The 14,393-nt window shown below is 43.0% G+C and overlaps 1 protein-coding gene across 5 annotated transcripts in view; it reads left to right on the top strand.

The window, feature by feature from the left end:
• Positions 1-14,393, top strand: part of ZBTB1 (zinc finger and BTB domain containing 1) — a 29,362-nt gene that overhangs the window by 4,337 nt on the left and 10,632 nt on the right. For 4 of the 5 annotated variants that reach the window (XM_066188973.1, XM_066188974.1, XM_066188975.1 and 1 more), the window contains exon 2: positions 5,928-8,440. In XM_066188973.1, coding sequence (XP_066045070.1) covers positions 5,948-8,083 — 2,136 coding nt within the window. In that variant the 5' untranslated portion in view covers positions 5,928-5,947 and the 3' untranslated portion in view covers positions 8,084-8,440. Of the gene's footprint in view, positions 1-5,927; positions 8,441-14,393 lie in introns of those variants that run through there. The other variant, XM_066188977.1, reaches the window with a different exon arrangement.

Here is a 14,393-nt window from a genome sequence, read left to right as displayed (position 1 = left end):
ACCTGGCCCCAAGTTCTTTGCTATTTTTTCAGCGTTTGTGTAAACTGAGGCACCCAGAACAATCTCTGTGGCTTGCTATTGAGTATATCTAGGTAAAAGTTGTAGCCTGTCAATAGCTCTGTGGTCAGTGCAGTAGCCAAACACATTTCTTGGGCATTGTGTGGAGAATTTATACATGTTCTGTAGGATTTTCTGCAGCATGTCAATGCTGTCATTTAGGAATCCAGGCTTTTTAGTAGATCTGACCCACAATGGCAAAATTAGGGGGAAGAGTTCTTGGGAACCCACACCAGGGTGGGGTTTGGAGACAGACGGCGACGGGGGATTTGCTTTCTGATCCTCGTGTGCCTGTTTTTTGGATAGCTGGGCGTTGTTTGCTTGAGGTTTTCCAGTCTCATTTTCTATTAGCACCAAATTCTCCACTCATTTATTACACTTTTGTCCAGCCTGTTCTTGGTTTCCAGAGAAAAGCAGCCAGTAACTAAGCATGTAAGTGCTATGTTTTTGCCTGCTCAGCAGTGGAAATGCTGGGTTTTGAAAACCACCTACTAATTTTAGGAGCCGAAAGGCTCCTGAATTCTGAACCTTGTGGTATGTCTGTTTTAAAGACAGAGAAGTTAGCAAAAGAACTTCACTACTACTTTGCTCGAGGACTTTTTGTACTTCTTTTGTTTTAAAACATCTCAGGAAACTTGGAGTGTGAGGAAATGATGGCATGGAGCTGTAGTAAATACCTGTTTTTTCTTGTTAGCAGACTTACAAACAACATAATTGGTTAGTGTAGCAGTGCAACTTAAACTTGTTCATGGTCACATCTTAATAGTATCTAAGTGGTGCCTCAAAAGAAGAAGCCTGGTGGCAGACAAGTAGCTTGAATCAAAGCGTGACTGTGTAAAAATAAATATTTACTAGGAAAATAAAATGTTTATGGAGATTTGGAGTTTGAAAATCAGAGTGAAAATACCCAAATCAAATATTTTCAGTTTTCATTGTCATATCAAATGCTTTTCTAGCACATTTTTCCAGAATACCTCTGTGTCATTCAGTATTACTTAGAACGTGGCCTGTGGTACCTTTACTGCACAAATCAATCACTGCTGAAGGAGGAGTTATTTGGGTTGCCCATGGACTTGTGAGGTTGGTGCCTCCAGGATTTGGATGCTTCACAAACTGTGCTAGTCCACTGGGCAAGTGGCTGGTGATCGTCCTGTCTTTGAAAAAGAGGATCAGAAACAATTAAAAGCTTTGGATTGACAAATTGCATGGAGCTTTACTTTTCCAAGATACTTGGATACTTGATACACACAAAGGACAGCTCCCACTGGCCTCAGTTGCCACCAGTGGTGTTAACCTGTGTGAATAAATCGGACAGCCAAAAAGTGCAAGCCAGTCTTATTAAAAAAAAAAAAAACCCACAAAAAAAACCAACAACAAACCAAACAGAACAGGAAGGTTTAAATTACTTGTCCTGGCATTGACAGCAATGGGGTGATGTTCTCCAAGCAGTATTCATTGCTGTGAGATCCTGCTTTTTTGTCCCCTACCTCTCATTCACTTCACATCCTCCAAATGCTTGGCCAGATGAGCAGGGATCTTGTCTTGTACTGCTCAGATCCAGGCCTGGACAGATCCAGAGGATATGCTGAGAAAGGGAAATTCTGGTAAGAGGGGTGGAAGAATATACTATGATGTGTACATAATATATGTGTATACCTTGAATTTTCTGTAAAAAGACCTGTTTTCATTCTAATACCTGCTTTTTTTTTATCTAAAGCAAACTTCAAAAATAGTTTGCAGAACTGATCCACCCACATGAGTGATAAATGCAGATTGCTGCCATTTTAGCAATTAAAGTAGCAAAATAATGATGAATTACCATTTTCTGAGAGCTTGCTCTTGCTGGGAAGGAGTTTGTCAGCAAGCCTGTCGTGCTTGTTGATGTGGATGTCGTGCTTGATGAAAGGGATGGGAGGATTGGGAATTTGGGGTAATTGATTGCTGTAATTGTTTTCCACCCATTCCCCAGAGCTTGTCTGTATTTTTTACCCCTTCTGCCCTAGGCCCTGCAGCCTGGCTCTTCCCAGCTCCTTGCCCAAGTGGCTTCTTCCCTCCACCATTTAGACCCTCAGTGCACCCATTTTTAATTCCCACTGCTGCTTCCTAATCCCAGTGCCCTTCTCTTGGCTCAGCACTGCGATCCCAGCCTGCCCTTTTCTTCTCTCCAGATTTCCAGAGGGTTTCCATCACATCCTTCTTACATTTCCCAGAGTCCTTGTGTTTTCCTTACATCTCCTCCTGGCTCTGGCACTCCCTCAGCCAGAACTGGGCATCTTCTCCATCAGCTGCCACAAGGGAAGCTGAGACCCCGTGGTGAGTCATGCTGAGGAGCAGTCTCCAGGAGGCTTTGCTCTCAGCTGTGACGTTGTGGAGGTGGCACATAGAACCATGCAATGGTTTGGGTTGGAAGGGGATCTCTAAATGCCACCTAGTCCAACCCCCCTGCAATGAGCAGGGATATCAACAAAATCAAGCTGCTCAGAGCCCAGTCCAGCCTGGCCTTGAGTGTTTCCAGGGATGGGGCAACCCTCTGGGCAACCTGTGCCAGTGTTTCAACGCCCTCATAATAAAAAATTTCTTCCCTCTATCTGAATCAACCCTTTTGTAGTTTAAAACCATGGCAGAGCTCTGTGCAAAGGGGGATTTCACTGCGGATGGCTCAGGCAGGCCCCTGTGTACTAAGCAACTGCAAGAGGATGAGATGTTCTCAGCGAAACTGTAGTCTGAAGTTTTAATAACTAACAAAACTCTTAGGTGTGAATAAACTGATAATTTGTATCTTCTCCCCCTCGAGCATAGAGCTTGGCCAAATTCAGGCAGATTTTTATATTGTGATAACATCTCTAAGACATAACGCTTTCTCCCACATAAAGTGTCTCCTCAAAGATTTTGGAAGAGAAACTTTTAATTTCTAAATGAAAAAAAAAATAATCTGCATACATGAAAGCTTTTTTCTAGCCTCATTTTTGGAACTGTTTTGGCTGAGCTTTTCTGTGGAGGAGGGGAAAAAAAGTTATCAGTCCAAGGTTTCAGCAGGAAAGTTTTGCTGTTGCTGGTTGAAATGTGTCGAAGTTTTAAATAGCCCGACACAGGCTCTTGTGGTGGGAAGTCACATCCAGCAGGTTAATGCAGCATCCAGAGGGAGGATGCCAGGAGTTTCATTAACATAAATAACCTCATACATTCTGTTTTAATACCTACATGTAATACTACTGTGGTAGAGACCAAGTACATGTTAAATCCAAAACCTTGCCATCCTGCTCAAGCAGCCTCATGCTCCAGCCTTTTTTCCCTGAGTGGTTTTTCCCTGAGTGGCATTGCCAGTGGGTCATTGTTGCATGTCAGGATCCGTGTGCTGAAAGCTCTTCAGGAGTTCATTTGTCAAAAGGAGAAATATCTTTTACCATTTCCAAAGAAGACTTGAAAAAGGTGAGTTTATGTGCTGTCACTCATTGTTCCCACCATCTGGGCATCTAGTGTAAAAAACCCACAGTTAAATAAAACATTCAGAACTTGCCACTTTATGAGGATGGGGAAGTTAACATGAGCTGTCCTGAGCCTTTTCTTGTCATGTTGGCAGCTCCCACCAAGAGGCCAGTGGTGCCTTAGACTGCATCATCTCATTTTCTCATTGGTTTTCACTTTTAGAATGTGGAAGTTGAACTTAATTCTTTATCGTTATGCAGCTGCCATTCTTAATACAATAGATTGAGTTACATTTAAGCATCTAATGAAGTGCCTCAAATCCAAAACACGTTACCACTTGGAAGAATATGAAGTGCACTTTTATTATTGATGTCAAGAGCTTTGCCGTTCTTCACAGAAACATCTGAAATCACCCAGTGACACAGACGATAATGAGTTTCTGTAGAAAAGATGTGGAGTTGTTTCAGAGGTTCTACTTTCAAAGCCACTGCCTTGCAAGTTAGTAAAAAAGAAATTAATTCCATGCAACGAGTTGCATTTCTGCAGTGGACATCACTGGGCCAAGCCAATCAGAGAATTATTATGGCAGGGTGCTAGCCTGGAGTTCTGGGTGTGGAGGGTTGCGTGGAGAGGAGAGGAGCAGCTGCCATTCAGATGCTCATCATCACTGTAGTTCAACCCAAATCTCAAGGTTCCTGTTGCCAGACAAGCTCTTGTGCTGGTGGTAATCCATAGGAACTGCTCTGTGAGTTGGCAGTAGGGAATATTGCCAGGTGGGGTGAGCATGTTCTTTTCTTGAGAGCTTGGGAGCCTTTCTGCTGTGGCAGTCCTTTGTGGAATGAAGAATGGGGACTTAATGCTAGGTTTGCTGCTTAACAAGCCAGGCAACGCCTATGACTTGCGAATTCAACACTAATTGTGGAATTTAATTTCTCTACCCATATTTCCCCCGAGGAGATGTAAGCTGTTAGGAAAATAAAAAGAAAAATGGAGCAGTTATGTGTGTATTGTGTTTAAAATTTGGACAGTTGGAAGAGTGGTTGCAAATCAATCCATGCATTTCATTGAGTCATAAAATGCCCTTAGTATACATTATTTGCTAGCCTGTACTTTATTTGTACAAACCTCTTACAGTTATTTGCATTGTTTGCAATAACCTTTCAAAATGTTAAGAATTCTCATAACTGCTGTATGTTTTGCATTTCAGTCAGGGTGTTCTCTATACCCTTTTCTGGTTCCTCACCCCCTCAGCCTGTGCAGTTAGAACATGCAGTTAGAACAGGGCTTACATGTATCAGTCAAGGTGTTCCAAAGTGAGTCGTGACTAGGTGTTGGCCACACTTGGTGAAGTTTGTCTTTAATTGAACTCACACCTCCTGTATGGAGTGCATTTCTTCTGGATATTTTTTGTTAACATAAACCATGGTGTTTGCTTCCTCTTTCCTCTTGAGGACGAGTTAGTCCTTTCACATAGAGCAACCCTCAGCACTGGCAGACCTTTCTCTCCAGTCCTTGCCGAGGCTCCATTTCACCGCGGCTCCACCTCTGGCTTGCTGGCTCTCTCAGTTCTCCATTGCTGAGTGTTTCTTTGTCCGGTTTCCCATCTACGTGTTCTGGTTACATTTCAGCGCTCTGAACGAGTGGTTTTGAGAGCAGTTGGAGGCACGGCGTGCACCACTTCCTGCCTCTGCAGTCCCTGTGGCTGTCATGCAGCTCGCCTGGTCACCATCTGCAGCGGGCTCGAACGTGGGATGTGCCACCACAGCCGGGCTGCCCTCTGCTTCTGAGGAGTTTGAGTTTGCAGTTCCTGGTTTGCAGGATCCCTTGCACAGAAGGTTGAGATGGTCCCTCAGCTGCCACAAAGAGCAAAATGTGGGGAATAGCTTGTATGGGTGCTCTGTTGTCTCTTAATTTCCCTCAGTGGGCAGGGAAAGACCAGTTTGAGCCTGGCTGGGTTTCCAGTGTGTGTTGCATCATGTGCCCGTTGGACTGACAGGTAAAAAGGCAAGTTGAGACTGAAGAGTGGTTTCTGACAGCCAGCTTACCTTGTATAGGTGTTGTCCTGGGGCCATCTTACAGAAGTCTACCCTGTGAAGTTTTTGAAGTTCTGCATTCAGAATTCATATCTGAAAACCTTGGCTGTAGGACTCTGAGATGTATTTTCTAATTTATATTCCAGTAGCTCTGATTGACATGTATGCTGGTTATGTTTATTAGTTTACTAGTCTTGTAAGTCTAGTGGTGAGCACATGGAATCATGGATGTTTTCACTGGCATCAATATTCATAAGTAGTTACCGGCAGAGATCTCCAGACAGGAAGCTGTACCGCAGACTGGCAGAATAGGAAGATCTAGAGAGAAAAGAGATGGCAGTTCCTCCCTACGTTTAAGTAGGCTTTGGGTTTTGTGCTCGTGATTTAACAGATACCTTTTTCTTTATGCAGGGCTGTAATCGAAGTACAAGATGGCAAAAACCAGCCATAGCAACTATGTCCTTCAGCAGCTAAACAAGCAAAGAGAGTGGGGCTTTCTGTGCGACTGCTGCATCGCTATCGATGATATTTATTTTCAAGCACATAAAGCAGTCCTTGCTGCCTGCAGCGCCTATTTTAGGATGTTTTTTATGAACCATCAAAACACTACAGCCCAGCTGAATCTAAGCAACATGAAGATTAGCGCTGAATGCTTTGATCTTATTTTACAGTTCATGTATTTAGGAAAAATTATGACAGCCCCTGCCAATTTTGAACAATTTAAAGTGGCCATGAACTATTTACAGCTGTATAACGTACCTGAGTGTCTAGAAGATATACAGGATACAGACTCATCTAATTTAAAATGTTCATCTCCTGCTTCTAGCACCCAGACTGGTAAAATGATATTTGGTGTGAGAATGTATGAAGACGCACTTACTAGAAATGGCAGCGAAGCAAACAGGTGGGGCATGGAGCCACCAAGTTCAACGGTAAACACATCCCATAACAAAGAGCCTGAGGAAGAAACTTTGCAGCTCAACAGCTTCCCCGAGCAACTGTTTGATGTCTGCAAAAAAAGCACCACGTCCAAATTCTCTCACACGAAAGAGCGCGTGTCACACTCGCGCCGGTTTGGAAGGAGCTTCACCTGTGACAGCTGCGGGTTTAGTTTTAGCTGTGAAAAGCTACTGGATGAGCACGTGTTAACATGCACCAACAGGCATTCCTACCAAAGTGCCAGGTACTACAGTGCTGAGAAAATAGACTTTAGTGAAAAGAACTCTACTTCTAAAATGACCTCCACACAAACAGAAAAATACAAGGGGGACTCAAACCACGCTGTGGACGAGTCATCGTCTCCCGTGTCAAACATCACGAGCAGAAAAAGCAGCACGGTTGCCTCTGAGACATCGGGTGAAGAAGGAAGTAGAGCCTCTGAGAGGAAGAGGATTATCATCAAGGTGGAGCCAGAGGACAATCCTACAGATGAGCTGAAGGATTTTAATATTATCAAGGTGGCAGATAAGGACTGCAATGAGTCTTCTGACAATGACGACCTGGATGATGAACAGGAAGAGCCGCTTTACAGATACTACGTCGAGGAAGAGATGAGAGAGAAGAGAAATGCTCGGAAGACTCTAAAGCCTCGTTTATCCATGGATGAGGATGAAAGAAAGTGTTTGAAAAGTCCACGGCACCTTAACAGCAAGGCTCCTTCAGTGCAGGAAGATGTGGAGAATGCTCCCTGTGAACTTTGTGGGCTAACAATCACTGAGGAAGATTTGTCCTCTCATTATTTGTCCAAACACATAGAAAATATATGTGCTTGTGGCAAGTGTGGTCAAATACTGGTCAAAGGCAAGCAGCTACAGGATCATGCACAGACCTGTGGAGAACCCCAGGATCTAACCATGAATGGGATCAGAAATTCTGAGGAGAAAATGGACTTGGAAGAAAACCCCGAGGAGCCGTCAGAAATAAGGGACATGATGTTTGCAGAGATGCTAGAGGACTTCAGGGACAGTCACTTCCAAATGAACAGCCTCCAAAAAAACCAGTTATACAAGCATTCTGCCTGTCCTTTCCGATGCCCTAATTGCGGCCAGCGTTTTGATACTGAAAACCTAGTGGTTGAACATATGTCAAACTGCCTGGAGCAAGATCTGTTCAAGAACTCCATGTTGGAAGAGAACGAGAGGGATCACAGACGTAAGCATTTCTGCAACCTTTGCGGGAAAGGATTTTACCAGCGTTGCCACTTGCGGGAACACTATACCGTTCATACCAAGGAAAAACAGTTTGTTTGTCAGACATGTGGGAAGCAGTTCTTAAGAGAGCGCCAGTTGCGGCTCCACAATGATATGCACAAAGGCATGGCCAGGTATGTCTGTTCCATTTGTGATCAAGGAAACTTCCGAAAACATGACCATGTACGGCATATGATATCTCACTTATCAGCTGGAGAGACTATATGCCAGGTCTGCTTTCAGATATTCCCAAATAATGAGCAACTGGAGCAGCACAGGGATGTTCATCTGTATACATGTGGAGTATGTGGAGCAAAATTTAATTTGAGGAAAGATATGAGATCTCACTATAATGCCAAGCATTTGAAAAGAACATAAGCATAAACATACTGTTAAAGCATTAAGCTGGCAGCAGAGAGAACACCAAAGCAAAGCATAAGTATAGTAAAAAAATTTGAAAAGGAAAAAAAATTTGAAAATAAGTCTCTTTTTTATTATTTTTTTAAGACCCTCCTAACCATAGGTGTCTATTTAGGCTCATTAAGTATAAAGCTTTGAAAAGCATCATGTGTTTAATTATTACATTTTCACTGTTTCCTAATACCAGTTTCTGTTCTTAATTTTATTGTTTTACTACGTAGATATACAAATCATTATTTTTAAACTGTAGATTAAAAGCACAATGTTACCCCTTCACTGACTGCTATTAAACAGTTCTCGGATCCATGTCCGTAAGATGAGTGCTTTAATATTTTCATGTGTTGTTTCTTCATGTGAAAATTTTAGAACCCAGCGATTAATGTGCAAGAGCATAATTTTTCGTAGTCCCCAGATTAATTTTCAGAATGAAAAAAAAACCCAACAAAAACAACAAACCAAAACAAAACCAAAACCCAAACCAACAATGCCGAGAAATAACCCTTTGCACTCTGACTCTGCTGTAGGACAGAGCTGGCTGTCCTGGTCTCCTGCTTCTTGGCTTTGTTGGAAGGTGCTTCCCAGGGGTGAGAGCACATAGGCTCAGTTAACCCTTGCAGGCTCGGGCTGCTGTGCACAAGGGGAAGGGAGTTAATGACTGTTGGGATAACCGAGGGCTTCCAGCACAGTGGTGGTTTTCCAGACGGGAAGTCCTAGCAGAACTGTTCAACTGATGTTGGCCTTTCTTTCACTGTTCGTACCTCTGTGGGTATATTTAACCTGCTTATCCTAACATGCAAGGGAGGAGTGACCGTGGTAGGTTGCTAGGAATGCAGTATGGCCATGTGCACTGAAGACTGCATTTTCAGCCTAGCCGTGAACCGTGCCTTGCTGCTTGCGTTGGAAAGTTAAAAGCAGGGCGGGTGTGGAAGATAGTCCCATTGCTTGGGACCTTAGGGGTTTTTTGCCTCTTGTTTTCATGATACTTTATGAATGTTCTGTTTTTCAACAAGAATATAACAAGAAAAGACTGCAGAGTTTGCTTAATAAATGTAAAGATATTTTATGCCTTTTAAGATTCCTTTCTGATTCTAGCAGAGCTCTAATCTATGCAGCTTGTCTCTTAATTTAATTGAATATAAAAATCCTACTAAGTACCAGCTGACACCAATTCAGTGAGGCACTCTGGCCTTTGAGAGAGCAACTGGCTTTGACTCTTAGGCACCAGCTGTCTAAATGTTTGTTAAGAGTGTGACTTGTGAATGGGGTGGAGGAAAGGATCCTAATATGCAATTGTGGAGAAAACAATTAAAAAATAAAACCTAGTTGTACTTTCTCCCAGCAGATCTCACTTTATTAAGTGGTAATGCTATTTCCCACTGAGCTGTGGAGGGAGGAAAGTAATTTAGATCAGCAATTACGGCAGTTGGATTAGGTGATCATTGCAGGTCCCTTCCAACTGAAATGTTCTATCACCTCATGTGCCAGTGGTGGGGTTGAGAATAGGAGCCAGGAGCTGACGGTCTGGTCCAGGGCTTTCATGTGCTTGTTTCTGTCAGAGTTGAATTTCATTCCTAGTTTCTTGGGGATTATGAGGAGTATCGAGTTTTAATTTAGACAATTCAGAGGATTGAATACAACTCAGAATCTCCACTTTAACTGTTAAAAGTAGCGTGAGTTGCCTTGCGTTTATTCACTTTTAAATGTGCATTAGGATTTCTCTGGTTGGCAGACGTGTGCATTTCTGCAGTGATGGAGGAGGCTCCCCCACCAGCCCTTGGTCCTGAACCAGCAGCTGCTCTGAGGCACCAACTGCTTTGGGTGCAGTTTAGTGGGCTTTTAGTGTTTTGCTTTAACTGCTCAGCCCTTTTTTTCTTGCATGATGCTGAAGTTGACTGAATCCTCGATAGCACTGGGGCCAAAAGAGCACAGGCATGAATACGCTCCAGCACTCCAGGGCTGGGGGATCCATTCACCGCACACAGTGATTCTCTGACATGTGGGTTATCCCTCACAGTATCAGCTGGATTGGGAGAAGCAGTCAAGGGAAGTGAAGGAGGACTGGAGAGCACTGGGGGAGCTGGCAGGAGGGTCTCGTGGTACTGGAGGAGTGGGAAGACTGAGCGGCAGAAGAGATCCTGAGTGGGAGGGAGTGGCAAAGGCAGGCAGGCAGGATTAGAGCTGTGCAGTGGAAAGCAAATCCCAAAGGTGGCATGGAGGGGGTGGCTGGAGGAGTGGATAAAATGTCCCGGCTGTGAGACGGGAGTGAGGATGACTCAGCTTGGCCAGGGAGCTGTGGGCCTGAGCCATGAGCTCACGAATGAACGCGGGTTGAGTACCAAGCACGGCCGGCCCCGCTGCCCGCAGCGCTGCGGGGGCACAGCACAGCCCAGACTAAAGACCTCGCTGAAAAGCAGGAGGTGACCTCTGCCATGTAAGGGATCAGTCCTGAATTCAGTGAAGGGCTAAGGGTGACTTATAGAGCTTCCTGCTCAGGATCAGGAGTCCTTGTTTACAGCCTATTGGTTTGAACTTGACCCAAAAATGTTTCTTAAAAATTGTGACTTCCTAGTGTAAGTAGACCTGCCAGCTGCAGAAGTTAAATGGAGAAACTGGGAATGATGGTATTTACATGTACTATCTTAACTTTATAAACACCCTGAGTACCTCTGTTTTTCAATTATAAGCTGTGTTGTAGTAGCCTTTCAAAGTAAAGTTTGTTAAACCTTTCCAACTGAACTTGAATTGATGTTTTTTTGTGTTCTAGTGAAACAAAACCCAGTGCCTTCGAATTCACATGTATGAAAGTCCATGCTAAGGCTCACAAAGAGCATGAATTGCACTGCAGGGAGGCTTAAAAGTGGATCTACTTACATGTAGGCAGAAAAAATCAGAATGACTGAAGTAGCCTGAGAAGTGATTAAGGGGCATATAGGAGAACATAAGCAAGTCAGCCTGGCTTGCAAGTAGATGGGTGTTTAAATAGATGAGTATTTAAGATGACATGTAAAAGCGTGCAGGGGAACAGCATGGGACTGTTAGAGAAAAGGCCTGGAGTGACAGGAAGAATTTGGCCACTGTGAAAGGGGAGAAGGTCTGGGTGCTGAGGCAGCCTGGGGCTGGCCACTCCTCCATGTTCTCTCCAGAATGGGACAACATCTGCAGGAGAGTGAAATGATGGTGTTTCAGTGCTCCTACCATGACAAAATGATTTAATGTGGAGACAGAACAAAAGCAGACATGAAAAAACATCAACAGCAGCAGTTATGGTAGAAGTTTTGCTGTTACTTGAAAGATCGTAAAGAGGAAGGAAAAATACTTTATTTGAGTTCTTTTCGTCTAATTTGTACTTTTCTGTTGCCATAACATTGTTCCTTCGCATCTCCTTAGTGAATATTAGCATGTTAAAGCACTTATCTTTAAAACTGGAGGTGCAAGCATTGCACAAGGCATAGCCAGAAAGAAAAAGATTTGCTGGATGCCATAAGTTATATTTTTAAGTGATTTGCTATTCTTGTTTTTGGAGGACCTCTCTGTGTTCTGTTGTTTTTCTCATTTTGGCAGTGCTATGGACTGCAGTCCTGAGAATTTATAAGTGGCCAGCCTAGCTCTTAGATTTCAAGATTTACTGAAAGTTAAAAAGAGGGAATTCATGAAGACTTGGTATGAGCTTTAAAATATCACAAAAGCTGTTGAGCTTCTTTTTCAGTTTCAGAGGAGATGTTGAAAATGTTAATATATATATATACTTGTAAATGTTTCCTGCTGACTTGTTAGTTCAAAGAGTATTTACATTTGTGTATAATGATATTTGTAGCCAACAGGTCTGTGGAGAAATCTTGGTTTCAATAAATAGAGTATCATGGAATTCTAAGAATTTATGCTTTAATTAGGAGACTTCTCAATGTAATATTTTCAGTTGATGTAAAACATATAATTCAGTGTATTTTTTATTCAAAGCTGAAGACAGAAAATATATTGCCCTGGAGAATGTATTAAAAATACATTGTTATAAAAGTGAATAGTTTGACTACACGATTGTATTTGAATACTCTAGTGCTAAGCCATCAAGAGTCTCAAAGCTATTGGTGAGGACATGAATTTGCTCCTGGAGGCTGTGCCACCTTGAGCCCTGGCAATCCTTTACTTCTCCCCATTGGTTTCAGCTCTCCTCTCTCTGTCTCTCTCTCTCCTGTGTGCCACCCTCTCCATTGTCAAAAAGCACAGATCTATTTAGCTTCACCATGAATTGAATCAAACAACAGGCTTTTTTCTATTCCCTCTGGGGCTGGTTTTTGGCTGCATCAGTTCCCTGCTGTGCTTCCCTCTGCATCTCTGTGTCAGATCTTGGGCAAGCACAATAGAAGGGGTGGCATGAGAGGAGGAATGAGTGGTTGGGAGTGGGCTCGTTTGCTTAAACGAGCTGTACCAGAACTCAGAGCATGTCCCGAATTTAACTCGGTCTCTGTCTCCCCCAAGCATCCTCGGGGAAGCTGAACTCTTACATTCATCTCCTATTTCCTGATAAGGAAAAAGGCAGCCCAACCTCTTACAAATGAGACACATCTCTGCTATCTGCCCTCTTCGTGAGAACTGGAAACCTTCCTGCATTCAGCTCATCCCACAAATATGCTCTGGAGCTTTCTTAGTGTTTCTTGAAGCAGACTGGGTAGTGCTCCGTGCCGCTGGGTTTGTGTGGTTGGCCTGGCCCCAGGCCAGGAATGAGCTGGGCCCCTTGTCTGGCCAAACACCAGGAATGGCTCCCACCTTCCTCTGGCCTTCCTGCCCTCCAGCTGTGGGCCCAGATGCAGCTGTGGAGCTCCTCTGTTGCCCTGTGCCCCTCCCTGCTTTTCACAGTAAGGGGAGACTGTCGTGTCATTTTTGGTCTAATGCTGAAAGCTCGGGGTAATTCCATGTGTAAGTTAAGCTGATCCTGGCAGTATCCCTTTCTATCCCTTCCGACTTTTAAGTGCTTCTCAATCTCAGAGGGTTAAAAATCAAATCTTCTGACTTCCCTAATTCTCAGCTGGTTTGATGCTTGTCGCAGACTTAAAGACCTACAAGATGAAGCATGACTAATTTGACTTCATAAAAGTCTGCTGAAGGCTAGAAATTAGGAACATGTTTTCCAAAGCTGACATTTCTGTAGTTCTCAGCTATAAACCAGTTTTCTGTATTTTCTTCCAACTTCCAAAAAACTCCTAAAATATTGCTGTGCAGTGTATTCTTGAGACATGTGAGTAGGCTGAGATTCTGTAAGGGAAAGATGCCAAAAATCAGGACACATTTTATAAATTAAGTGTATTTTGCTACTTTTACAGTGACTTCCACAATTCTGGAATTAATTGGGATTTTATTTTTTAATGCAGAAGACAAATCTTAATTTGTAACAGGGCAGTACAGCTCATGACTCAGGAATCACTTCATCATGACTATAAATATTCTGCCCTGAAACAAACAGCCCATGATCCTTTTCATGTACTTGAATGGCCAGTGCCAGCTTCGTAGGAGAAATGCTATCAGATCTTTATTTGGGTTATTTTTGCCCTCAAATATCCTGTAGGGTGGGGATTTTTTTATTAAGACATAAGAAAACAACGTTGTGCATCGTGCTTTGAGAGAAATGGTTTTCAGTAATTCACGCAGATTCCCTGTGTAAGAGTAGTTAGAAATACATTTTTAAAGTTTCATATTAATATATTAAAGGGAACATAACAGAACTGTGAGATGAGAAATCCTCAGATGGTCCAAGGCTTTGACTGTCTCTTTTGTGTAGCCAGCGTGGCACACCTCACCTCAGCAACCTTGAGGTTCAGACGTGGTCAGGATCTCTGATTCTCTTGCAAGAAAATGAAAAGGTTTAATCCTTTCCTGTGCCTTCTGGCATACTAAAAACCATTGTAAATCTTCCTGCAGCTACAACCACAAAAACAATGCTGCATCTAGAATTTCCGGTGGGAAGAAAAAAAAAAAGAAATGGTTCAAGAACTTCCCTCTCTGACAAAGTTCTGCTGCATTTATTGTTTTCACTCAAATTCACGTGTGATTTGCATCAATGAAATTTTGGGGTTTATTTTTTTTTGTTGTTGTTTGCAAGTAAGATGTCACTGCAGATAAAATGTCTTGTAGTTCTGTAGACATCCCAAGAGTCCTGACAGGGAGTGAGAGCATTCCTTATAGGCCTCTGAATCCTGGCAGCTGTGTAGATTGTAGGAAATCCACTGGAAATTAGGACTGTTGTAAATCCTTAGTTTCTCAACTTGTCTGTCAG

This window comes from Chamaea fasciata, unplaced genomic scaffold (genome assembly GCF_029207755.1).
Source record: "Chamaea fasciata isolate MVZ Bird 193981 ecotype frontalis unplaced genomic scaffold, bChaFas1.0.hap1 SCAF_7, whole genome shotgun sequence".
NCBI lineage: Eukaryota > Metazoa > Chordata > Aves > Passeriformes > Sylviidae > Chamaea > Chamaea fasciata.
This window is presented reverse-complemented; position numbering and strand designations above follow the sequence as displayed.